The sequence below is a fragment of the Pagrus pagrus genome (assembly GCF_965226575.1).
Source record: "Pagrus pagrus genome assembly, chromosome: 20".
NCBI lineage: Eukaryota > Metazoa > Chordata > Actinopteri > Spariformes > Sparidae > Pagrus > Pagrus pagrus.
In genome coordinates, this window is record NC_140207.1 from 14,355,183 (window position 1) to 14,381,425 (window position 26,243).

Genomic DNA, 26,243 nt, shown 5'->3' on the forward strand with positions numbered 1-26,243 from the left:
TTCTGGCTCAGTTTTTAAGTTTTGATTTATATCTCTCAACAGTGATCATTTCTTCAGCTTCTTTTTGTATCTCAAACACCCTAGTCTAGAATCGCTAGAATACAGCTTTTTCATTCATGAGTTGAAGCCACAGAAAAGCATGTTTTGCGATATAGAAAATACCTTAGAAATCATGATACTTGTAGTAAATTATTATAGCAGGACAGTTCGTTTTGCTCTGAAGATGTATCAACCGGTACAGTGAATCAAGAACAAGCTTGTCATCTAGTGCCAATGTGCTCAGTGCCTTGTATGTGTGTGATTGAGTGTGAGTGTGAGTGTGTGTTTGTGGTGAGACCTTGACCTTGACTGAAGTCCCTAATGGAGGAGGCTGTTCTGTGAATGACTCAAACTCCCCCCGTCGTACAGTGGTATGTAGCAGCCCATAAAGCAAGCTTAAGTCCCACTCCGGTTTCAGGGAGTGGAACACCCTCACCCCCCAACTCCCCCACCCACCCCCTGTCCTGCCGCAGCCCAACCCCGCCCCTTCCTCACACTCTGAAATAGCCACGTCCTTGTCCCCACACGGAGCACAGTGTGAGTCGGTGTGTATATATGCGGCCGTGGTTGATTGAGGAGCAGATTGCTGGTGACAGGTCACACTGCGTTCCGTCCCTCCGACCCCCCAGATTAGCCACCCGGAGCCCCCCACTCTGCCCTCCCCTCCTCTGGGCCCCCACCTGTTGGGATCCCTCTGCTGCTCAGATCTTTCCCTCGCACACGCACACACACACACACACACACACACACACACACACACACACACACACACACACACACACACAGTGGACAACCTGCGTTAACAGAATTCTCTTATTTGTCCGTCACTCACTCTGCGGGTGATAAAGGCCATTACGAGTCATTAAGGTGTGTGTCTGTGTGTGTGTGTGTGTGTGTCTGTGTTGCCCGGCTGGGATGTGTGTGGGTTGAAAAGACGCCTGTCACAGCACGCTCTCATAATTGCCCTCTTAGCCAATTATCCCCCATTTAAAAGCAAGTCACCTGCTCTGCTCCCATGTCCACACAAATTCACACACTCGCACTCGCACTCTCTCACACACACACACACACACACACACACACACACACACACACACACGAAATAAATAACATAGAAACTTAACGTTTAATCATTGTTTGTTTCTCAGTGATATGTTTGTTTACTGTGCTTAAATGCTCTATGTGTTGCAATGCTTTCTGTTGTTTGTGACAGCCCTCATTCACACTGTGTTTTCTGCTTTCTCTTTCAGATTCTGATGCACACCAAAGACATGGTTCAGAAGGTGGGTTATTATCAATCTTATGGTTGTTCTGATCAGTTAATATGATATGAATTTAGTCAAGGAAATTTTAGAAATCAAATGCATTGGAAGTAAAGCTGGAGGAGTTTACTTAAAATCTGTATCAGGATCAGTTGTCACAGTTACCTCAATAATGGTGAATGTAACAGTAACAGTTTCTTCACATCTAATATAATAATCCTGATCATAACAAGAAAATTGACATGTTATCGCAGCGTGACAGACTTATTAAAGAAATAATTGAATAAAATAACAGGAAATGAAATTAAAAAGAGATGGCATTAGACTAGTTACAGTATATTATTACACAACTTAGACTATCTAAGTAAATTGAGCAAATATTTGTGTGAAAGAAGTCCAGAACTGCAACTCTGGATGCCATGATGTGTAAACTATAAGTATATATCTTAGGTATTAGTGTCTTTTCTTGCTTGGCTGGCCCTCTAGATTTTAGAGGGAAGGGAACCAGACTAGCTGCACTTGATATATTATACTAGTAGACTGATATAAGTTCCTATTTAAGAATATTTTGTTATATAATTTAATTAAATTGTCCAAGCTGAATGTATAATGTATTTGCAGTATATGTAATATACACACACTATACAGTAACAATACAATGCTATCATTTCTATTTAGAAAAGGATGTCAGTTGATGAAGAATATCAAGATTGAGCTAATAATACAATAACATTAAAATATAATAATAGCTATATTGCAATAATAAAGTATTGTTATATAAATGTATAAGAGATATGTGATGTAAAATAAATGAATGTTAAATATGTTTCAATTTCTTTCTTACAAATACTTGTGGTTAGATGTCATTGGTTGACATTTGTTTTTTTGTTTTTTTTAATTTAGTTTGGATTCAGACAATTTCTTATTACATTTGTTTTATTGTCTAGCTTCAATAACGTTTTTTTCCTCGTGTCGTATTCCTTTCATGTGACTCAGATGAATCTGGAAGTCATCTACGGAGATACGGACTCCATTATGATCAACACCAACAGCAGGTCTCTGGAGGAAGTCTTCAAGCTTGGCAATAAGGTGTGAAGCAGAGAAGTTGTAAAGTCCTCTTCTTCAGTTGTTTTAGTATTTGACATTTTCACTTAGAGCATATGTTTGTAAATTATTTTCAGGTGAAGGCAGAAGTAAACAAGCTCTACAAACTGCTGGAGATCGACATCGACGGCGTGTTTAAGTCACTTTTACTGCTGAAGAAGAAGAAATACGCTGCTCTGGTGGTGGAGAACCACGGGGAGGGACGATACAGCGTCAAGCAGGAGCTCAAAGGTTTGGACATTGTCCGAAGAGACTGGTGTGGCCTGGCCAAAGAATGTGGCAAGTACGTAACATAACCCAAACAGAACTGTGACTAAAAGCTACATCTGGATTTTTCTCCCCATGCTACCAGTTTTGCAGTTCCTGTCCTTTGAGAATATATATATCCAGAATTGAAGTGCACTTAAAAGGTTTTGATGGTGCATTTGAAGCATTTCTCTCCCCTGCACTTGCAGCTATGTGATCGGTCAAATCTTGTCGGACCAGAACCGCGATGTCATTGTGGAGAACATCCAGAAACACCTGGTGGAGGTGGGAGAGAAAGTAGCTGCTGGTGACATACCACTCAGCCAGTATGAGATACACAAGGTGAGGACGTGGTTGTGTGTGTGTACAGTGTAACAAAGTGATTGCACAAACATGCAGCCACAAATCAGCACATCCTGTGTTTGGTGTGTTTATGTTTTATTTTGTTATTTATCATTTTGCTCATTGCATTCTTTCCTCTAGGCTCTGACTAAAGATCCTCAAGACTATCCAGATAAGAAGAGCCTTCCTCACGTACATGTAGCTCTATGGATCAACTCCCAGGGCGGTCGCCGGGTCAAAGCTGGAGATACAGTATCCTACATCATCTGCAAGGTTAGTATATATGAGAGAATCATAAATATCATCTCTTTAGATACTGTTCCATTGTTTGTTTGTTTTTTAGGGTTTTTAAAACACATAACATGATGTTTAATACAATCTACCACACACTCGGCTGTATGTGTTTTCTTTCTCCCCTAGGACGGCTCCACGCTTTCAGCCAGTCAGAGAGCCTATGCTCTAGAGCAGCTCCAGAAGCAGGAGAATCTCAGTCTGGACACTCAGTACTACCTTGCCCAGCAGGTCCACCCCGTGGTGTCCCGCATCTGTGACCCCATCGAGGGCATCGACAGCGTGCTCATTGCCACGTGGCTCGGTATGTTAATGTCTGTAGAGGCCTTTTATTTTGATTGAGAGTGGGTGGCCCAACATTACTCTGGTGTTTAATTATTACTTGAGGAATTTCAGGTTGCCTTACGCCTTTGAAAAAAGGGAAATTACAGAATGATGAAAGCATGTAATTAGAATTAAATTAGTGAAAGGTTTTTCTGATTGGTGTTGTTGACATCAACTTGCAGAACACTTGAGATTAAATGCCTTATCAGGATTCTCATTTGCAGTCTAAAGACGCACTATTTTATAAATAAACACTGGCCATGAAGTATTAGCGGGGCCAACTTACTTTGAGTGATAGTACTAATCCCTCTTTATGTATCTGTTAGCATCAGTCAGGATACCTGTTTTATTGTCTGTTGACAGCTGAGGCAGCCAAACATAGAAAAGTTGTCATACCCTAATGTCACAGCAGCCTAATAAGTACAAAATAGATGTTTCATTGTTGTCGAATGGTCTCAAAATTAACTGATTTGTATGGAGATCCCTGTCCCATCTGTGTGTAAACAATTGTTCTAATTGATATTAAAAAGGAGAAATGTGACAGATTAAAACGACCTGTGCTGTAAACCTGAATTATCCTTTGTCCATGCCAGGTCTGGATCCAAGTCAGTTCCGGGCTCAGCAGCAGTACCAGCGGGAGGAAGAGGCTGATGGCACTCTGGGAGCTCCGGTCCAGCTGACTGACGAGGAGCGCTACAAAGACTGTGAGAGGTTCACCTTCACCTGCCCTCAGTGTGGCACTGACAACATCTACGACAACGTCTTTGAAGGAGCTGTGAGTTGATGCTCATATATACTGCTGTGTTTTTAAATGATTCATACGGCCATAGATAAATAAAACATTACAGAATGTTGCTTTTTTTTAACGTATAAAAATGAACACAATTGACAACCATTATAGTGTTAACAGAACTGAGGCTGTGTATGCTATCGATGTCCCTTCTGGAGTATGTCCGCCCCATTACAGTTGAGTTTGTCGGCTGGTACATCGATCACTTTACTAATGACGGCATTTCAATCACACGGTCGTCTATCCAATATAAAATCTTAGAATGAGGTATTCACACAAAGCATGCAGCTGCAACATTTAACAAATATGCTGTCTTGGATTACAGGATGGAAAAGTCTGCTTGAGACAAAATGTGTCAATGCATTATTAATCTACACTTAAAGTTTTACCATTATCATTCCTCAAAAGATTCAGTCATCGTGGTCATCAATTTGTCTAACAACCCAGATTGGTCCTTGGGCATATTTTCAAATGGAAAGAGATACAATTTTAGTCACTGTAAACACCTTTTCTTCAGGGGGAATGAAAAATCTGTGCAGCCTAACACCAGTTTACATCATCGCAGAGGAAATGTTGCCAAAACAGCTCCAGATGATTTTCTGTCTAAGAATCTTCTTCGGAGCTCAGGGTTCAGTAGACACTCCTTGCTGAAAGTCGAATCCAATACAAAGTTTTTTAGCCTAAGCTCATTGCAATTAATCTAGTGGACAAAATAATGTAAAACACCTGTTAGTATAACGCAAAACAATTCAGTATCCTCCAAAATAACATTTTAACCATCATGAAGGGAGGAATTATTGCAGGACTGTCGTATTAGACTCCATTAGTTTTGGCTAGGTGTACCTAATAAGCTGGCAAGTGTATAGTATATATTTATCTTAAGTACAGGCTGTCTGCAGATCCTTAAATGTCTTAAAATCAATTGTATACATATTAGGCCTGTAAAAGTCATTAAATATTCTTAATTTTGAATTTGTGAGGTAAATTGCCACAAGCCTTTTATCTACTTTCATTTGTCCAATATTTTTTTGTCAAAAAAATGTACCAAATCTTTAAACCTACCACTGAACCGAATCTTCTTACTTCATACTTGCACTTACCTGTTGTAAGGGCTGGGTAAGATATCGATATTCATGATATAATATATCGTCTTTTGAATATCGCTGCATCATGATATGGCGTCCTGGTTTTAAAGGCTGCATTTTCTTCATTTTTCAGACTTTTCTACTTGTTCTAATACTTAGCTTTACCCCAGTTAGTCATTATATACACATTACTGATTATTATTTATCAAAAATCTCAGTGTTAATATCTTGTGAAAGCAACAATATCAATCCATAAAATACTGTTGCAAAATCAATATCAAGGTATTTGGTCAAAAACATTGATTTTTGATTTTGTTGCCCAGTTCTGTCATTTGTGAGGTGCTTTTGAGGAGATTTCAAAATATCAAGATATACTGTATATTGTGTATCTAAAAATATCACAATATTATTTTAAGGCCCAGCTCTACCTGTTGGCAAAATGTAGATTAACCTAACTCGCATAACTCTAATAACCATATTCCAACATAAAACCTACCTGTGGCCAAGACCACATATAAATACTAAATACCTTTGTACCTACCTGCAATGCTTGCATAAGCAAAATATTTTCTGTCTATAATTAGTCTTACATTTGTTTAAAAATTACATTTAAAAGGATTAAAAAATAATAAATTTAGTGTCTGTTACCTGTGGATACAATGATCTAACTCTGGCTGCAGCAGAATAATAAATTGTGGAGTTAGAGATGATCCTCTGCAGCACGCAAAACCTTACCAAGGACCTCACAGAGAAACAAAGAGAGACTGAAATGAAAAAATAAAAGAAATCTTTGTATCACTAATGATGTGTTTCACTGGTGTAACGGATTAATCAGCAGAGACCCAGAAAGAGAGTCTGAGAATTGAAGAATGGTGTTTACGAAGGCATTTCAGTCAAACTTCCAGAGAAGGATTCATGCTTTAGTCATCCTCCATATTGTGTCTCTGTCTGTATTTTTAGACAGCTGCCTGGCTCCAATACGGACTCTGTTTTCATTGGCATAGTTTGGACTCCACAACTTGAAAAGCCTTCCCTTAACCCCTGCTGCTCTGTGGACACACACACACACACACACACACACACACACACACGCATACACATACACACTGATCTCCTGCCATTTGTCAGGCCAAGGTCGTGAGTGTGTATGTGTGTATGTGTGTATGTGTGTTATCAGCTTCTAATGAGCAGCAGGGCACGCAGCTTTTTCTTGTCTGACAGACACTAATAAAACTGACAACCCTGTGTCCTCTGCTGGCAGAGAGAACTTGTATTAAATTAGAAAAAGGAGTATTATACACACACTCCATTAAAGATTGATAACCTCACACACATACCAGAAAGTTGTTTTAGATTCAGTTGTAGTGAATCAAATACTTCCTACTTTGATGTTTCAGCAGCATTGAAATGTTTGTTTAAATGTTAATTTCTTTAGACTGAATTACCCAGCATTCGTCTGATTACTGGTGTTGGTTTTCCACAGTACGTCAGAGGACGGTATGCACGCACGCACAGTGAAGCTGATAAGACAGGAAGTTAATTAGGGTGGTGAACATGGTCTAACAGCTCAGTGAGAGGGGAGGACAGATGGGCCTTGACTCCACCACTGACACCGAGCCAGAAGATGGTTGGAGGAGGCGGTGATGGATGATGGAGGACAGACAGAGGAGGAAAGTTGTTTGATGAGAGGGGGATGAAAAGATTAAGTGTGCAGGGGAAGGGAAAGCTGGACGGAGCTGCAGGGATTTCCCTGAGTTCAGTTTTATTAGAGCATTGGGTATCCCACATCGGCCAGTTAAATCAACAGGCTGTCAGAGCTGCACATTATCAGACCATGGAAACAGTCAGAGGAGACACTTGACATTATAAATGTTTTTAAAATTGTTTAACAGTTTTGTTTAAAGTGCAGACATAAGGTGGCAGACAGTTGGTCGGAGGATTTGAAGTCTCACACAAACACAAGACAGAAGGACCTTGGGTGTATTTCATTTAATTGCTCAGCCATAAAATAACTGACAAGTAAGTGTTGTATAATTTTTATAGACACAACTTGGTTTAGGAGGGGTCTGTTATCAAAGTGACGTTTGGAATGAAACAAGTGAGATAAAAAAGAGTAGGAGGGGAGACGAAGGGAGGCTGCTTTCATCCAGAGCAGACGAGAGAGGGGAAAAACATTAGGAAGAGGGCAGGAGGAGGATGAGGATAGACTGAGATGGAGGGGTTAATGTGTGTAGCTGCATATTAGGGGAGTAAAATGACTTGAATGACTTGAACTGGCAGAAAATGTGGTATTTTTTCCTAAAAGAAAAATGATGTAGGCAAACAAAAAACCTGTGTATGGCTGGGCAGGGGGGTGTCACGTGCATTGTCCCCTGCAGAAACCTTTTTTTTTTTGCTGCCATCAGTGTGACAGTTAAATGGAGTTCAGGTTTAAAGGAGCGAGTTTTTAAAGCTGTTATATTTAGTGTAATTGTTATGTACTGTGGCTACTTTTTCCATTGCATTAACTATAAGCCTTGCTGTCAGGTGGACAATTCAGGGGTGCCGAGGTCACGTTGACCTCTTTTTTTTCGGGCGACAATAATGTTAAAATTTAGTGGACCCAGGGGTGCTTTAAGCCCTTGCACCTTTAAAACTTGTGACATGTTCCTTGTGGAGGTTTAATGGGAAGCTGCTGTGTTACATAACTGTTTTTCTGATCACAGGGTTAAAAATGCTCCTGCAATAAATCCCAGTACACATATATTTATGTACAGGACATTCATGACATCTGTTGGGATTGTGCTTGCTGCAGTATGAGTGTGCAGTATTAAAACGCTTCCCCCTTTTAGCCATTGTACCTACACACTCAAAACAACAGACACCATCATTTAAAAGCCTTCTTAATATGTAAATCATTCAGATTTTCTTGCCAAAATACTTACTTGGACTTATCACAGTTGTCATTTGTCTTTGCCAAATGGTTTTGTTCTGGTTTTCACTATCTGTGCTTACACAGTTGAGTTAAGTAACAGTGGTTATGTTCAGGAAGTGAAGGGTAAAACCGGTGTACATGAGGTATTAACTACTACACTACTACTACTACAACTCCCAAGGTGAATTTTGGTGAGAAACATAACTACAGAGCACAAAATTATGTTTCCTGTGCTGCTGAAGGTTGGTGGAAGCTAAGGGATGGGCTATACTAGAAAACAAGCTGTATAAAGTTAGTTGTTACAGAGGCAGGGGTGGAAAGACAGCCCTCGAGACGTCAAATCATTCAAAAATAGTCAACAGACAGTGTCTGCTGGAAGATATTAAATTTGTACACATGAAAAATGTCAAGAATGAACAAAGAAAGCCTTCAGTAGAAGTTAAAACCCTGGCTCCTTTTTCACCTCTGCTCAGCTGACCAATCATGACAAGAAGTGGGTGTGAATGCGAATCCTCAGTTTTGGAGAGTTTCAGAAACATCTAAATCTGAAGTTGTAAATTTTGGGTGAATTAAACAACTACGGCAACATGTTTTGCAATCGCATGTCAGCAGTATTCCTTAGATATGTGATAATTAAAACTGTGGTTTTGTCAAATTATTCAGGAGATTCCTGTTTCTATTAGCATTGTCAATATCTTTAAAACAAAACATCTAAATGGGAATTCAGAGCAAAGCACCAATCACTTGATGCCTGCCTTCAGTATTTGACACTTTTTGATACTTGATGCTACGTACACGTTCTTTGATTCTTAAAGTTCCAATGAAATGGAGAGCTATTTGATCCACATAGTTACGTGCTTATTGGGGAAAAAAATAAATAAAAAAGATAAGGCAGCAGCCAATAGCGCGGTATGTAGGTTACACCCCAGTACAGTTGCCTGTTTTTATGCATGTATTTTGAAGAAGACTCTATTTTTCCCTTGATAGCTGCAGCAGATGATATTGTTTGTGATTTAAACTGTTGTCTCTTTTTCAGGGATCAAAGTTGGAGCCCAGCTTGCTGCGATGCTGTCATACCCCCTGCGGGGGCCGCCCCATTGACTACGCTGTCAACATCAGCAACAAACTGCTACTTGACATCCGTCGCCATATCAAGAAGTACTACTCTGTGAGTATTTCTGTGTTTGTATTCAGGTTGACAGGTGTGAGTGAGGTTTTGATGAATACTGATTTCTTAAACTGAAACTCTGCTTTACACACACTGAAAAACACAAGCATGCAAACACTCATGTGTTTACTTCCTCACCACCTGCGGGGCCACAAATGGACTTCATTCAGTGTCTAATGGTGCAACTTGTTAGACTGGCACAGCTGGCCAACTGATGAGCTGCTCTCTCTTTGCCTATTTTCCCCTGTTTTTTAAAACCATTTTGTCCAAAGGTTGCATTTAGTTCAAAATATACATTTCTCTACAAAATGTGCTTCACTTGACCAAGAATATACACTAAATGTATACGTTTGGTCCACAAACACGAAGCTTTTCGCACAGTTAAGTACTCTGGTTGTTGTTGCATACCACTGTCTATCAACACATTACTGAAGAGATCAAATGAATCCTGCAGCGGACAAAATTAAAGCTCAAGTAGACCGAAACAGAGTTCTGTGTAATGTAACAATTAAACCTCGTAAAAACTAACTTCTCACAAAGTGTGTATAATAGTGTTGGGCTGTGTTTAACACAACATGGGATGCAACTGATGCAGTAATGGTGAAAGAAGCCATCAAAAAGATGTTGGATGAGAGATAAAGGAATCCTCAGCAGGGCACTGTGCTGACATTTTCCACCAAAGAGCACATAATGCTTGCAAAATGAAAAGAGCAGCAATAAGATTTGAAGGAGCATGATCCATGAAAATACTTAAATGGCCGTTCTTACTTTGAACACCAACTTTAACATGCAGTCTTTATCATTTTTTTAGATGTTACGGTGAAATTTTAATGATACAGGTGAGAAAACTGGGTCACTGGAGAAACTAAAAATACAACAAACCAAATGTTTCTGACTTTAAAGATCAAGCAGATTTGTCTCACTACTCTTGGTTGGAAAGAATACGTACAGTACGGGAAGATTTTGCAGTTTTTTTAGACACATCTACAGGTGTGCAGATCTTTGGCTTTTTTCACTGTTAGCTCTTCGCATTTTAAGATCTAGAGATAAAAGAACATGAGCTCATAAACACCCACATGATGAAATACATGTTGAATGCACATGAACACAGAAACAACATGACATTATTAAATGCTGCTACATGAAACTGCAGTTTTAAAGGCAGTTTCAATGTATACAATGTATTACCGTCCTAGTATGTTTCTGTTGACCTTTTTTGCATTTATCTTTTTTGCCTCAGCCATATCAAAGAAAGACATTTATGATATTTTGAGACTTGTATTTATGTGAAGTATTGTTACACTGTTATATAGATTCTGGGATATATAGTGTAACTGCTGAAGTCTACTTTCACTTCTCTCTCATTATGTTGGTACATTGTTTGCAAACTGATATCCACGGACTCAAATTACACCGATGGATTCCTATTAGGCTGATTGGAGACTGGATGTGAAGCAAAAAACAGTGTTCAGGGCAAGTTGTCACTGTACTCAGAGCCTGACGAGCGGCTTGAGAGTGAAGTAAACTGGATGCCTGTGTTGTCTTTGTAGAGGGCTCCCTCTCTCTCTCTCTCTCTCTCCTGGTAGCGTCTAACACCTTGGTCTTGAGCGAGTGGAATGCACTGTCTGTAAAAGTGTGTGATAGTGTATGTGTGTGTATGTGGGGGTTACTCTCCCACAGTGCTGAACAGAAATCAATTAGTTTGGTGAATGTGTGGGGAGCGAGCCCCCCTCAACCCCTTTGTCACGATGTGTGAAACAGCTGCTACCACTGAATACTTACACCTCACACAGCAACACACACACAGACATGCACAAACACACACACACACACACACACACCACTGGAGGCTGAACAGCAGTGGACACAGCACACACAGCGGGGCAATGAAGAGGGGTAATATTGTGTAATTAAGGATTCCTTTCAGGCGAGGGAGAGTTCAAATAGAGCTGTTTGTCTGGCCAGATAGAGTGAAAGCTCTGTACCTCGGTGTGTGTGTGTGTGCGCACCAATAAACGTGTATGTGTGTTGGCGTCCTAAGCTAGGACCACAGAGACATTAATCATTAGCAAAATTACCTCCTGTCCCCCCCACCCTCATCCCTACCATTATCAATAAACCAGCACCCTGAGAATGGGCAAACACTTGTTCACTCCTCTCTCTCCCTCCCTCACACACACTCACTCACTCATAAACACACACACAAACACACACACACACACACACACTGTTGTCATCCTTTCCTCCTCTCGTCCCGCTGTCTTTGGCAAAATGAGAGATTCGCTCGTTTCCTGAACCACCCAATTCTTCCTTTTTCTTTTTTTTTTAAACCCCTCCCATCTAACCACCGTTGCCATGGCATTTAACAAATTATTGCAATTACCCTCGTCATGCGGGTCGCCCCTGGAAACGGGCTGAGGGGCAAGAGAAGAAAGGAGGAGGGAGAGAGAGAAAGGGTGAATGAAGACCAGAGAAGGTGATAATCCTGTTTTGAACAAAAGGTCAAATTGTTGAATAGAGAAGCTTTGATTAAGCGGAGGAGGTACAAAGTGGAACCGTTTGAGCTCTATTCAGTGTGTGTGTGTGTGTGTGTGTGTGTGTGTGTGTGTGTGTGTGTGTGTGTGTGTGTGTGTGTGTGTGTGTGTGTGTGAGAGTGTGAGAGTGTGTGAGAGAGAGTGTGTGTGTGTGTGCGTGCGTGAGTTTGAGAGTGAGTGAGAGAGAGAGTTTGTGAAGTAGACCGATTTTTAGGTCTATTCACTTTGGAGGTGGAAGTGTTGACTGCTGAAGGACAAAAAAAACAGTTAGAGCTCTCTCTGGTGCTTCTCTCTCTCTCTCTCTCCGCGTGCGTGCGTGCGTGCGTGTGTGTGTGTGTGTGTGTGTGGCAGGTGGATTCCTCTGGTACAGGAGTCAGGTCAGAGAGGCTTCTCTGTGTTAACATTAACAATAGAGCTGAAACGAGTAGTTGATTAATAGATTAGTAGATACAGAAACTATCTCGATAGTCATTAGTCATTTTTCAAGCAAAAATGCCAGAATTTAACTTGGTGTAGTATTAAGTATTGCTTCTTAAATAGATATATGGATATGGCAATATATCATATCACTTCCTCTTGTGATGCGATTATCAATGCTGTGGTTCCAAATATTGTTCCAGCACTTTGCCTTGTTGGGAGGTATTTAGTATTCTTCAGTTGGATAGATGTCATCATGCATTCAATCATCCAACAATACTGAACAACATCAGTCTAACTGTATCGTGATGCTCTCGTTATTGTGAGCAACGTATTGTGAATCGAATCGTACCATGAGTTACTCTGTGATTCCCAGAATTTTGGACTGTTGATCGCACAAAACAAGCTATCTGAAGACGTCCCTTTTGCCTTTGAGGAATTGTGAGCTGAATTTAAACTATTGTCTGATGCTCAATAGAACCCAAATTAATAATCAATTAACCGAGAAGATTATTTGGTGATTAATTTGAATGAAAATCATTATTTGCTGCTATAATTACCATTAACTGACCCAGAAAAGATGGCGAGCGAAACTTTGATCATCAATTCATTGTTTAGTCATTAAAATCTAAAAAAAAGACAAAAAATGCCAGTTTTAACTTTCCACAGCCAAATATGATTTCTTCAGCAGAGCTTCAACAATTACTTGATTGATCAATGAAGAGAAAATTGATCTGCAGCTGTTTTGAAACTTTAAATATTTACTGTAAGTAGAAATACCAAACGTATGACTCGGGGTTCTCAAATGTGATTCACTGCCTTTCCAGGTCTGACTTGTATTAAATTGAATATTTTTGGGTTTTGGACTGTTGATGTTCACTTTATGCTCTCTGATATTGCGAGGGGACCTTTTCTCTATCGGACACTTTACTTTGTCTTCAGGTAGGTTGATCTGTCTGATCAACACTCCATAGTCAATATTTTGCTCGACACATTACTTTATCTAAGAATCCATTCAGCACCAAGCAGCTGTTCTAGTCAGAAGTTCAAGAGTCAGAGCCAGCAGCACCCAGACTGCACAATAATTTAAAACGGATCTCCATGTACTGTATCCATGCAGCTCGACAGAGGAGTACAGTAATACAGAGGTTCATGTTAAAGTATCAGGCTCTACACTGTAAGAATGAGCGGTTTGAAAGCGATGAGTGTTGAAATAAGCGAGCAGACAAAGACGAGGAAGCAGAGAGAGGGTATATTTCGTGGTGGGCCCTGTCGTGGCCTGGTCTTGCCTCTGTTTGGTTAAATTATGTGGAACTCATTTGACGTCTGCATTCAGTGTGTCAGGTATCCACTGCTATAATTATGCAATTATGGGCCTTTATTCCCTCACGTCCGACTGTACACCCCCACCCTCCACCCTCGCTCTGCCGAAATGCCTCAATTAAATTTTTTTTTTCTTGCCGCACTCCTCATGTGCTCCTTGTTTTTAGTCCTTTCTCTGCAGCTCACACAGGTCTGCTGCACTTAATCTCAATTTATTTTTATTTTTCTGAGTGTGTGTGTGTGGTTTGAGTGGATGGGTCTTGGGTCAGAGCAGGAGAGCACAAGGGCATTGTGGGTAGCTTTTCCTCCTTTCAGCCTTCTCTTCTCTGTTGTGTATGTGTCTTGAGTCTTTGATGTGTGTCTTAGTAATTCAGTTTAATGCGTGTGAATGGGAAATGATTAATATGTTTGTGCTCTGTGTGTGTCCCATGGGAACAGCAGTGTGTGCCGAGGCCTGTGTCATAAGAAATACACAAAAACGGACAGAGATCAAGCAGCCGCCTGTTGAAAAAACACACTCATATTCCTTATCTCACCTCCGCAAACCTCATTGTCCTGCATATGTCTTTATCAGAGACGCTGAAGCAGTCTCATTTCCCATGATGCCCTGCTCTTTGTACAAGACCGGCAGAGGCGTTTAGATAATTAGCCCTGGAGCTGGGGTTTGTGGGTAAAGCTGTGAACTCTGGGACTTTCTAATTGATTTGGGACATATGTGTTTGTTTGTATAAATGTGTGTGTTTGGTTTTCATTTAGAGGAGATTGGCTGACTCTATCTCTCACTCCGTCTGTGCCTGTGTGTGTGTGTGTGGGCTGCATGAAGCTCTCCTCTCTCTTTCTAGTCTTCCATTGTCTGTTCACCCATAAATGAAAATTCAAATTCAAACATTATCTAAGCACCCTCACGCTGATTGAAAGTCTGAAGTTTTGTAGTCCACAAAACATTCCTGGAGCTTCACAGCAAAACAGCGTTGCAGCATTCTGCTGAACAACTGTAATAGATGGAGACTTGTTTTGAGACATTAAAAAAACAGCCAATAATAAAACATAAAATGGCTGCGTACAGCTTGTCTAGAGAAATCCAAGTTTCCAGAAGTCCCAAGATTGTAAGATCATTTGAAAAGACATTATTTGCATCCTGTTAAATGCGGAGATCTTCACTGTAGCTGCTGAGCTAAAAGCGTTAGCACAAACCCCGTCTGAGGTGGGTGTACAAGCTCGACCATGTTGAAGGGTGTCATTATTGTCTTTTTTGTAGCCAGATGAGCTGTGTGGAGCAATTTTATGTTTTTTGTTTTGTTTTTTCTACATTTTCAAAACAAGTCCCCATCTACTTCAGTCGTTTAGGAAAATGAAACAATGAAAATCCAGATCCAAGAGGAAAACCTGTCATATGCTACAAGAGAAGAGCAACAATTTCTTTTCCAAAAAGAAAAAGAAAATGCAACAGCTCTAAAAAAAAAACTTTAATGTTCTTGAGTGGTCAAGTTGGATTCCATTTAAGAAACTGTGACACAACTTAAAAACAAAAATCTTGTAAGTTGACAGAGTTTGAGCAGTTTTTCAAAGAACAGTCTGAGAAATTGCAGTGTCCAGGTATGTTAAGGTGGTACAAACCCATCTGCACAGACTTCTAATTACACCCAAAGTGATTCAAAGTTATAAAACACGTAAAAGTCCAAACAGAGGTATGCTTTTTGTCACATTTAATAATGAAACACCCTAATGATAACATTTCATTTTTATCTTTCCATTGGTAATGTTTGTGCACTTTCTAACAGGCTTCAGCAACTTCAATAAATGTATTTGTGTTCATTTTAAAGTTCAGTGGAAAACGCATTCAGGTAACTCGTCCTTCTAACCAGTTTGTTCTGGTTGGGTCTTGCCATAAAAGGTTATTGAAGGTTTCTGCGCCGTGAAAAATGGTTTATATACTGTAAGCGTCAGCTGTAAAGAAAAGAAAATAATCTTTACCTTTTCTTTTGTAGCTGCTGCTGCTGCTGCTCAAAACTGATCAAGACACGAGACAAAGCAAAACATAAAAATCAATCAGAGAAACGGTGGCTGCCTGTCTGTGCGAGGGGGATGTGGATGGAAAGACAGGTGCAGTGGTTCTGGGGGGGTTTATTTTGAGTGAATAGAAGGAAGGAAGGATGGAGGGATAGATGGAGGAAAGAAGCAAAGGCGTTGATGGTGGTGGGTCTTATGCTCTGTCATTAGTTGGGCATTAACCCCCTCTCCTTTAAACCCCCCTTAGTAATGACAGGGAATAAGAAGCAGTGGGGGTGGAGGGGTCTGGAAGAATACGGGGAGATTGAGAGGGTTAGACCACAGCACCTGCCCAGGGTCACTACCTCACCCCGGGGGGTCCTAACTACTGCCGTTTTGGCTGTCCACTGCTCTGCCTGTCTGACAAGTACTCACAGAGCAGGACCCTGACACAGCAGCTGAAGATACGTTCAAATGTAAAGAGAAAGAGAGAGCAGAGTGGGATGTGAAGTCAGATGTAAAGCTCTGTTTTTTTACTCACCTCTCGCTGCAGTTGTTTCTGCTTTTTCTTCCTCTGACTACTTTTCTTGTCACTTCTGTAGTGCAGAATTAGAGCAGCTAAATGGGAGCAACAATTTTCAGCAAAATTTTCCTCATTACCTGAAACCGTTCTTTAAAGTGTCTTGAGGCAACAAAAGTTTTTTTGGTTTTTTTTTTGGTCCATTTTTTTTTTTAGCAACAGAATAAACGGCGACACCAACACATTTTATAAATAAGTAATCATGAAGGTTTGTAAAGGCTGGTGTGAAGAGGTTTTTTTTCTGCTGCAAGCCCTTCTATGTTCGTCTCTCTGATGGCAACAAATCTGGGTGTGTTTTGAGATATGTCCATCAGGGATACAGGAAGAAGTTTGAATTAGAACAGAAAATAATGGGAAATTAGGGAGTTTAATTAATGCTCTGGAAATCATAGAATGGCAAATGGGTCAATTAACAGAGTATTTAAGTTGTTTTTTGACTTTGTTGCTTGATATTGTTGTTTTCAGTGAATAGTTTCTTCTTCTGAGCAGCCAACACCTCCAGACATACAATAAAGTTCCTGTTCCTGGTTGAGATTAGTAACTTAGGCTCTAAAATGTATCCCAACGCCTTAAAATGTTTTGAAGGTGCACTATGTAGTTTTGGGGAAGAAATTGTGATCAGAAGAGGAAGAGCTTCATTGACTGATTTATTTATTTATTTTATACCTTAACAAGCTAAAAAAGCAAACTCTCTTTGTTTTCTTGAATGAATGTTCATTCGTTTAATGGAAAAGATAAATATATCTGCTTTTGAATTACTACCTCATTGATATTGTGAATATTAGAATTCTGAGTTTGAATTTCTCTCCAAAACTACATATGTACCAACAATCTCCCCCCCTCCCCCAATATTTGGTATGATGGTCACAAAAAGCAGCAAATCCTCAATCATCACAATAGCTGCAAGTTGATTCTTGGTTGATCAACTGCTGCAGCTCTCCTGAAGTTCTGAAGTGTCACAGCTGGTTTAAATAATGTGTCTGATGTGTGTGTCTCAGGGCTGGTTGGTGTGTGAAGACCAGGCCTGCCAGAACAGGACCAGACGTCTGCCCATCGCTTTCTCCCGCCACGGGCCCATCTGCCCTGCCTGCACCAGGGCCACGCTCCGACCCGAGGTAAGACACCAGAATCCATGCTTAAACACACGCAACTATGCGTTCTCCTATTTAAATACACATCAGAATGAGGTTGAGATGAATGCACACACCAAAGCACATTGTTGGATTCTGTATGTTTTGTCCAGATGATGGTGCTATGGAGCTGAAGTCTCTCCTCTCATATGTGCTGTACATCCTTCCTCATTAGGATCACATTTCACCATATATATACACACGCAACGTGATAAAACTAATCTTATATTTGTCCCCCAGCATGTGTGTGTGACAGTGTGTCTGTCCACTCACATGCCTTCCTAAGAGGTGGTCAGTGGTTAAACCATTAAAAGCATCTGTCTGTCCAGCTCTGGTCGCCGTCTTATGAACGCTTTGTTAGCTTGACAACTGGATTTAAAAGAAACACTCTCCCTTCAATTTGAGCGTGATGGTTCAATCAATTTTTTTTTGTCCCCTCGTTCTCTGTCCCATTCTTACCAGTCCTGTCTCAACCCTTTCCTTAACTCTCTTGTCAATTTTGTTGTTTTTTTTTATCTCTGTGCGCTGCTCCCCCTTTGCTGCTTTGCTGTGTCTGACTCTGTGGCGACAGGTTGTAAACCAGAAGGCCAATTTCTGCTGTCACTGTAGCCACTTAGGCGGCCATTGCCGTGCCTGAGGGCCCTGGCACTTTAAACTGCGGGGCTGAATAAAACATTTAACTCTCTGTGCTCACTCGTGCACCCCTTCTCTACCCTTAAACCTGTGGCCTCTCTTCATTTTACCTGCACTGTTTGATCTCTGTCCCCTCTCATAATATACTTCTTTTATGTGCTTCTTCTAAGACTAATGATGACACTCTACAACAATGAATCAATGAATTAAGGAAATAGTCTGCAGGTTTATGGATAATGACAAAACTCTTAAATGTTGAAGGGGTTTAAAAGGATATGAGCAAGCAAAACTGTTAGAAGGAGCTTCAGTGAAACTACATCCGAGATAATATTAACTTTGTCAGCAACACATATGGAGCCTCTCATGTGCTGATCTGATCTATTAGATCTGTGGTTTTCTAACTTTTCGTGTCCAAGGCTGGAGAATAGCCTCTATAACACTTTTTATCTAAGGATATAGTAAATTAAAAAGTCATTCATTGTATGCTGCATAGTTGTATATTTCATTAATAATCTATGGTTGTAACAAATTCCCTAGGCACACCAGTGTGCCTTGCTACACCATTTGGGAACCACTGAATTAGATGCATTTCAATCAAATTCATTCAATTGAATCACATTTTCCTTTTATATACATTTGAAGACGGTAAAGGGGCTCTGTGTTACTTCTGTGTTGTGCTGAAAGCCAGCCGTTTGTTTCTGTTGGCGGACTCCATCTCTGAACTAACATTAGCTACTGTTGCTCTCTGTTAGCGGAGCAGAAAGAGGCACTTCAAACGTTCCAATTTTTCACTTCACTTTACAATCCAATCACTTGTGGCCAATAAAAAGTGATTAACATATGTAAATTGCTACAAAGTGTACATAGAGCCCCTTTAAAGTGATCTATGAAATAAAAGGATTCCCTGTATTTTAGCAGTACTGTGATGGCACTCAGTCAGGGGGCCTCCATCTGGTTGAAGGATCTGTTCTCGACAATATGCTGGCTCGGTCTTGTTAGCACCGCGTTACAACCAACTGACTGCCAATTGACTGATAGATGGTGCACAGAGAAATATAGACACCCCTGCGCACTACGGTTAAAAAGCACAGTATAAAAATGAGTTGCAGAAATAGAAAGGGCGGTGTTTATCCAGTGAAGTAGGGAGGTTTTGGTATAATTGTTAAAATGTAAAAAAACAAAATTCATACAGTGATAATGGCAATATTGTAGAGATAGTTTGGTTATAAAAGATCAGATATACAACAATGCGAGAAGTTTCATCAGCTCAAGCAGAAGCTTGGTTGAGTAAAAAAATCCTTCTCGCAGAAATATCCTGAAATATTGTGTTATTATGTAAATTATTTAAGGTCCATATCGCCCACACCTACAGTCAAGGTGTTAACAAATTCAGCTTGTGTGACATTTAAGTGCAGATACAAGCTTTGAAAACATTCATATAAACAGCCTGGGCAAGAATTCAGAAGGCCCTTCTTCTGTGGTGTCATGATCTTCCTGCTCTCTACCACTGTCCACCTTGACTACCAACGATGACCCCATTGCTTTATTGTTGTGTCTTCTTGGTGGAAAAAGGAGTTTTCTTATTATTTCCTCTATTTTATAGCAGCTCCAGGTTGTCTAAATAATGATAATGGTAATAATTTGCTTAAATATTCAAGTCAAGTTAACCAGATTTATTCAGATGGATACAATCTGCACAGCATGTGATTCCATAACCTAGATTTTTTTTCATTTCTCCACATATAAAATGTTTTTAAATGCATCAATTTAATAATTAACAACATAACTAGCCTTTAACTTTAAATGAAAGAGCAGCATCTGCCCTTGCTGAGGTGAAATAAGATTTAAACGCTAATAAATGTTGCTGACCCTCACATCTGACCTCTCGCAGAGAAAGAAGATTTTACTCCACAGGAATTAGTATAACAAGTTTCATATCAAGCTAACGCGGACTATTTAGTATTAGGTAACACAGTTGTCTGACTCAAGCCAGTGCATGGAGATTAATAGCCCAGCAGCTTACATATTAAATTGCTGCCAATTATGCAAAGTACTCAAGAGGCCATTCATGGCTGTTTGAGCTGGTGGTAGATAGGCTGTGCTCAAACAACCAACGGAAGAAGATGAGGCACCACCAGCCCCCACTCTTTTTTTTTTTAAACATTTTTTTATTATCATAACAATTTTTGGACGCTTCATCAGTTTTCTGTGCATCCAGCCAGACTCTGCCTGCTGGATCACTCTGGCTGCGCTCCCTTTATGCTTTTTATCTGCCAGTATCATCATAGATTATCAAGCTAATATCGGCACCAGCCAGAAAGACAATCAGGGTTTCTTCATTGTGTATGCTAATATTAAAAACACTTGTTTGTGCCAGGGGTTTTGTAAAAGAGCGTCTTGTTTGCTTCCTTTTCTCTGTTGCATCATGGTACATTTGCTGTGCCTCTCCTCTCTTCTCCTCCCTCCATCCATCTCTCCCATTCTGCCTCTTCCTTTTCCCTCCCTCCCTCCCTCTCTGGACACAGATTCAGAGCGTGATCTGATCTCCATGTAATGGGAGAGTAATAGGCACTCTGCCTTGATTGGTTGGTAATTTGGGGGAGTTATGCACAGGTGCAATTTGTAATATTTTCAGTAAATTAAATTTCTTTCTCTTCCTCTCTCTCCATCGCTCTTCATCGCTCCCTCTCTCCTCTCCCTCCCTCCACAGCGCTTAACTCAAATGGGCTATTTTTTCCTCACAGTGTCTCAAATCTCTGTCCCGACTTTCCTTTTCTTCCCCCCCTTTTTATTCAATGCTTTCTTCCCCCGCTCCTTTTCTTTTCATTTTCTCTCCCTCCTTAGCTCTTCCACTCATTCTCTCCTGGCTCGCTTTTTCCTCCCTCCTCTCACCCTCCCTTTCTGTCTCTCTCTTTTTCTCTCCTCATTTTATTGATGTACGCTCAGGCGCCCATTAGAGCTCCCTTTTTCCCTCTAGTGGAAATTGCAGCATGTTAATTTTCACACAAATTACGGCAATAGCAGGTATCTCTATTTGATACATTATAGCGGGAGCAATCAGAGATAATTGAGTGCCTTTCAGAGGGAGACGGCTGCATTCACTGCCGGCTCAAAGCTGCCCCATTATCGCCTAATCGCTCTTTAAACACTGAATTTTGCCGAACAAAAATTCTTGTCATAATTTTGCTTAAGTGTATTTGGAAATCACAGTCCTTTGAGCGAGGATAATTGAAATCAAATCCCTTTCACTGGAGCTGACATTTCTACATTTCCCTCCAATTGAAATTAATTTCAAAAATTGAGCATGAATATCTTCAAATAGCAGGCAATTATGCCTTTCAATGGGGAGAAATTACCGGTGCTGAATCGTTGGAGGCTTGCGGGCGAGAGCACCAGTTAAATGCCTTTGTTTCCCGCCGTGTTTGCCTAGTAAAGATTTACATATATTGACTCATTATGGTGTCTTGTGAAGCTGATCGGCGTGACTACCACAACCGGCAATAACGCTCATCGCATCTAAAAAGCTCAAGAGTTTTAAAGCCTTGTGGCCTCACAGCTGAGGGGAAAATGTATGTTTGTTTCTCTCCGTCTCCCTCCCTTTCTCACTCCCTCTCTCTTTCTGCAGCTGCGGTTTGTGTGCGAGGGCTCGGGATATTGTAGCTCCAGTATTTACAGCGCGTGTTTGTGGAGCTCAGAGAAAAACGTGCGTGACGCCGAGGCCTTGTTTGTGTCACCGTTTCTGAGATATTTTCTCCTGAGCCATATCCATGTCAAGGCGTTGAATGGCCGTAGTTTTTAGCAGCCTGTGCTCTCTCCATGCACTATAAACTGTGTGTGTTTTTGTTTTTGCTTCCCTCACATACACACGCAGACATGTTGTCTGACTGACTGCCTTTTCATTAACTGCTTCACTGGTGTACTTGAGCGAGAGGATAGTGCGCAAAAGTTCTTTGGAGGTCGGATGTGTTTCTGTGCGTGTCCCCTAAAAGATAGAGACAGGTGTTTTTAAGACTCTGAGGAAGTCTTGAGTGCTCGTTTTGTTGCGTGAGCCATTTTCGACTGTTACTCTGTGATTTAGATCAATTTGTATGATTTAGCCTCTTTTTCTTATTTCTTACTTTCTCCTTTATTCTATACATCCTGTCTCCATTCCCTCCGTCTCCACTCACACACGTATACACATTTCCCTCTTCCTTTCGGCTTAACTGTGTTTGTGCATGTGTACATGGCGGCGGGATGTGTGTGTGTGTTGGGGAGGTGGGGGAGTCATTCGGGGGAAGAGGGAGGCAAAGGAGCAAGGGGTACGAGGTGGGGGCTGGGGGGTCCTACGCTCCCGGGAGAGAGGCAATTTCACAGCTGGTTTGCTCCTTAGGCAGTCAGGCTGAAAATGCTGCAGATTTGTGGAGCAAATTGAAATGGTGTCAGTGCAGGAACAAAGCGCCGAGCTGAATGACGAGGTAGGCGTGTGTGTGTTGTAGTGTGTGTGAGTGTGTGTGTGTGTGTGTGTGTGTGTGTGTGTGTGAGAGAGAGAGAGAGAGAGAGAGAGAGAGAGAGAGTGAGGTGGGGTTGCGGGGCCCTAAATTCAATAACAACCCTGTAACATTTTAGCCACGCCTTTCTGACACCTGTCAGTCAATCAGTATGCAGCGACTGGCCCGCCCACAATCAGCATTATATTGTTTGAGTGTGTGTGTGTGTGTGTGTGCGCGCTTGTGTGTGTGTATGTGTGTTTTATTTTCAAGAGCAAGAAGTGGTGTGCGGCCTTTGCGCCGACCGAGCTTGTTCAACCTTGGCAACGGTAACCGAGGCTCCATTATGGGATGTGCATGGTTTGGTTGTTGACTAGGCAGTGCATCAACGGTCAACAGCTGTGCGTGCCATGTGGGCAGCCATAGAAAGCCATTAAACACACACACACGTTCACACATCACATAGTTTGCATTTAGTTGCATTAGATACTCTTGCCACTTGATTATGCCACAGCAGTAAAAACTGAAATTACAATTACGCACATTGCCGATTGGCAGGTATAATGGGCACACACAAACTCACTTCACTCCCTCTGACACACACACACACACACACACACACACACACACACACACACACAGATACTGACACACAGGAATTGTCAGGGGATTCTTCCTGGTGGTAATAATAAAGCACTCGGCGCACACCTGATGGCAGTGTGGGGTCGGGGCTTAGCGTGCCCTCTCCAGCGTAGCAGGGAAATGACGAGCCAATAACTGCAATTAAACATGCAGTATAATGGCTAATCAAATTGACAGCCTCGGCTGTTCGCATGCCTCTCTCACAATGGCTTATCACAACAAACTATTATGAGGGAGGGTATTTCAGGCCTGATCCCCTTTTTTCTTTCTCTCTCTCTCTTCCTCACTGTGTCTAATTCTCTCTATCTCTCACTTCTCTCTGTATCTGCACCCTCTCTCTTTCGCTCTTGTTTTTCCTTCTCTCTTTCCCTCCCACCTCTCCGTCTCGCTCATCCTCTTCGTCTCTCTCCCCCCTCCTTTCTCTCTCTCTCCCTCTGGCAGGCTGTCGTGTGGCTCCAGTTAATTGCAGTGGAGATTAACAAAGCAAGCAAATTTGTTTTCTTGCTTTACTGTGTCACACAGAGGAAGGGAGATGTTTTCAGGGAGGTACAGGCGAACAAGCGGGGCGCACATTTGTCGAGTCTACCTGTTTCTCAAACTGGTAAACGGGTTGTATTCTTATGTTTTGGATGTCTTTGTGGCCTGTCTTGATCTTCAATCTCCACTCTCATTACACTAAAATAATGGGGATAAATAACTTCCAACGAGTGGTGACATACTGCATGTGTTCCTGTGAAAGGAGTTTAAAGAGGGAAGGGAGTAATCTGTAATTGATGACCTTGAAATGAGACTTAAAAATCAACTTTCTTTTGAAGAGTTTGCTTCTATTACAAAGTGTTGTCCAACTTAATGCAGCACACTGGCTTACTTTGCCTTTTTCTCTCTCCTTTCTGTTTCTTTCTCACTGAAACGTTATCTGTTTTCTTCGTCAGCAATACATTTTAAAAAGTCTCCCCAAAAAACCACACCTCTTGTTTTGTACTTTTTCATGTCGTCATAACAGCAGGTGAGCTGCATGTGGAGGAATCTTTATCTCTAATTGTGTAGCTGATCAAAACTTAGCGTTGACCAAACGACATTGCATCCAGGCACACTAAACAGGTCTGTAATACATAGGAGAGGTCACCACAGTGGGTATATTTACAGGAGGGATGTAATACAAGAAAGCGTCTCTACCTCTACAGAGCAGGTGTGATTAACAGACCAGAGGGGAAGAGCGAGGGCAGATTGTCCACTAGTTAATCAATCGTGGATGGAGTCTCTTGGCGGATAAAAAAATAAAATAAAAGTAGCCTATAAAATGCTAAGATGGATTGCAGTTTATACACCTGGGTCGCCCGCCCCAAGTAAAACATATGTGCTTTTACACTATGTCAGCAGAACTGGAAAAACAGGCAAAACTTTCTGTTGTTATTCCAAAATTGGAATGCGCACGTTATTTTCATTATTGAATCTTCTTTAGATTATTTTCTGAATTATTTGGTTAATTCTTTTGTTCATAAAATGTGAGAATATACTTAAAAAAGATACCCAACAAGACTTCCGAAGGGGTAAAGTGACATCTTGTTTTGTCAAACTAACGGTCTGAGCCCAAAGATTTCAGTGTTCTATTGTTTAAGGCAGCAATTTTTTTTTTTTTTAGAACGATTTTGTAGTAAATCATGTTAACAAAAAGAGCACGTATACATACACATATATACTTTTTGAAATAATTAAACATAAATTATTTAATGGTATGTTCTACATATCCACAGGATTAGCTACCATACAAATAATATACAAGCCTGCATAACCATATGTACCTTAACTTTGAACATGTGTGCAAGTAGTTCACAGATGCGTATCTGCATCTGCGCAAACAAGGTCGTAATTCATATACATCCTTTTTGGTGTGAACACCAATACACAAGCATGCACATACATATACATAACTAAATGCAGTTTACAGTTACCCCTCGTCTGCCTCCCTAGTGAGTGATATACACACCCCACCCCCCCACCTTTTTTGTCCTTGTGTTACACATGTGAAGTAAAAACAGTCTATAGCTTGTTTTTATTAGTTAAATGTATTATAGTTAATATAACTGTAATACTATCGAGCAAAGTTTTTTTTTTTTTTTTTGGTTTGATCCCAATCCCAGTCCTTAATTATCAGGTTTCCCAGGTTTCAGGTTTCCTGATTCTGATTAGATACTTATATTTACCTAAAATATGTATGTGACACTCTGAAATAACAGCTCCAGCCTTTTTAATTCCGCTCCAACTACTTCATCCAAACGCTGAAAGTCCTTATTCAAAACTATAGTCATTAATTTAAATTATTTATATAATCTGAATGAAAGTTTAACTGGAAGAATTTAGACATGTGCTTGCAGAGAGCACACAAACCTGACGACAGACAGTTTAATTTTGGCCTGCCATCTCGTTATTCACTGGATTAATGTAAATTAGCGACAGCTGATCTGACCTGCTGCCGTTTGTCATTTTAAGCGGTGAAAGCAACGATCTGCGCCGGTTAAGGGGAGAAGCTCGCTAAATGTTTGCTGCACTGAGCTTTGCTTATGAGACAGAGAGATTGTCAGAACAGATTCAGTGCAATCAAATTATTTTTCACATTCAAACAGTCTAATTTCACTCTTAGTGCAGTTAAATGCTTGCATTTGCTGCTTGTGTTATTATGGAGCGCTGCAACATGAGCAGGCTGACAAAACCCAGTGAAATTTAGCAAAGAAAGGGTTTGATTCTGATCTGTTTAGGCGATAGCAAATTATTGAAATATGCTCTGATCAGTCCTGATACTGATACTTATTTATTTAAATGCAACTACCTGCAGCATTTGCAGCTGTTTTGCAAACAGGCTGTTGAAACTTACAAATCTATTGATGGACTGTGGAGTGCTGACTCCCGTTTGTCTCATACCACAAAGATCCTCATGTTACCTTCAGGGAAAAAATGGTTTCA

The 26,243-nt window shown here is 40.8% G+C and overlaps 1 protein-coding gene across 3 annotated transcripts in view; it reads left to right on the forward strand.

Annotated features, from left to right (window-relative positions):
* The window catches only part of pola1 (polymerase (DNA directed), alpha 1), a 59,568-nt gene that overhangs the window by 21,401 nt on the left and 11,924 nt on the right, over positions 1-26,243 (forward strand). For 2 of the 3 annotated variants that reach the window (XM_084340243.1, XM_084340244.1), the window contains exons 27-35: positions 1,290-1,322; positions 2,298-2,390; positions 2,483-2,688; positions 2,861-2,993; positions 3,135-3,266; positions 3,414-3,588; positions 4,202-4,383; positions 9,434-9,565; positions 17,407-17,523. In XM_084340243.1, the coding sequence (XP_084196369.1) occupies positions 1,290-1,322; positions 2,298-2,390; positions 2,483-2,688; positions 2,861-2,993; positions 3,135-3,266; positions 3,414-3,588; positions 4,202-4,383; positions 9,434-9,565; positions 17,407-17,523 (1,203 nt within the window). Of the gene's footprint in view, positions 1-1,289; positions 1,323-2,297; positions 2,391-2,482; positions 2,689-2,860; positions 2,994-3,134; positions 3,267-3,413; positions 3,589-4,201; positions 4,384-6,966; positions 9,404-9,433; positions 9,566-17,406; positions 17,524-26,243 lie in introns of those variants that run through there. The other variant, XM_084340245.1, reaches the window with a different exon arrangement.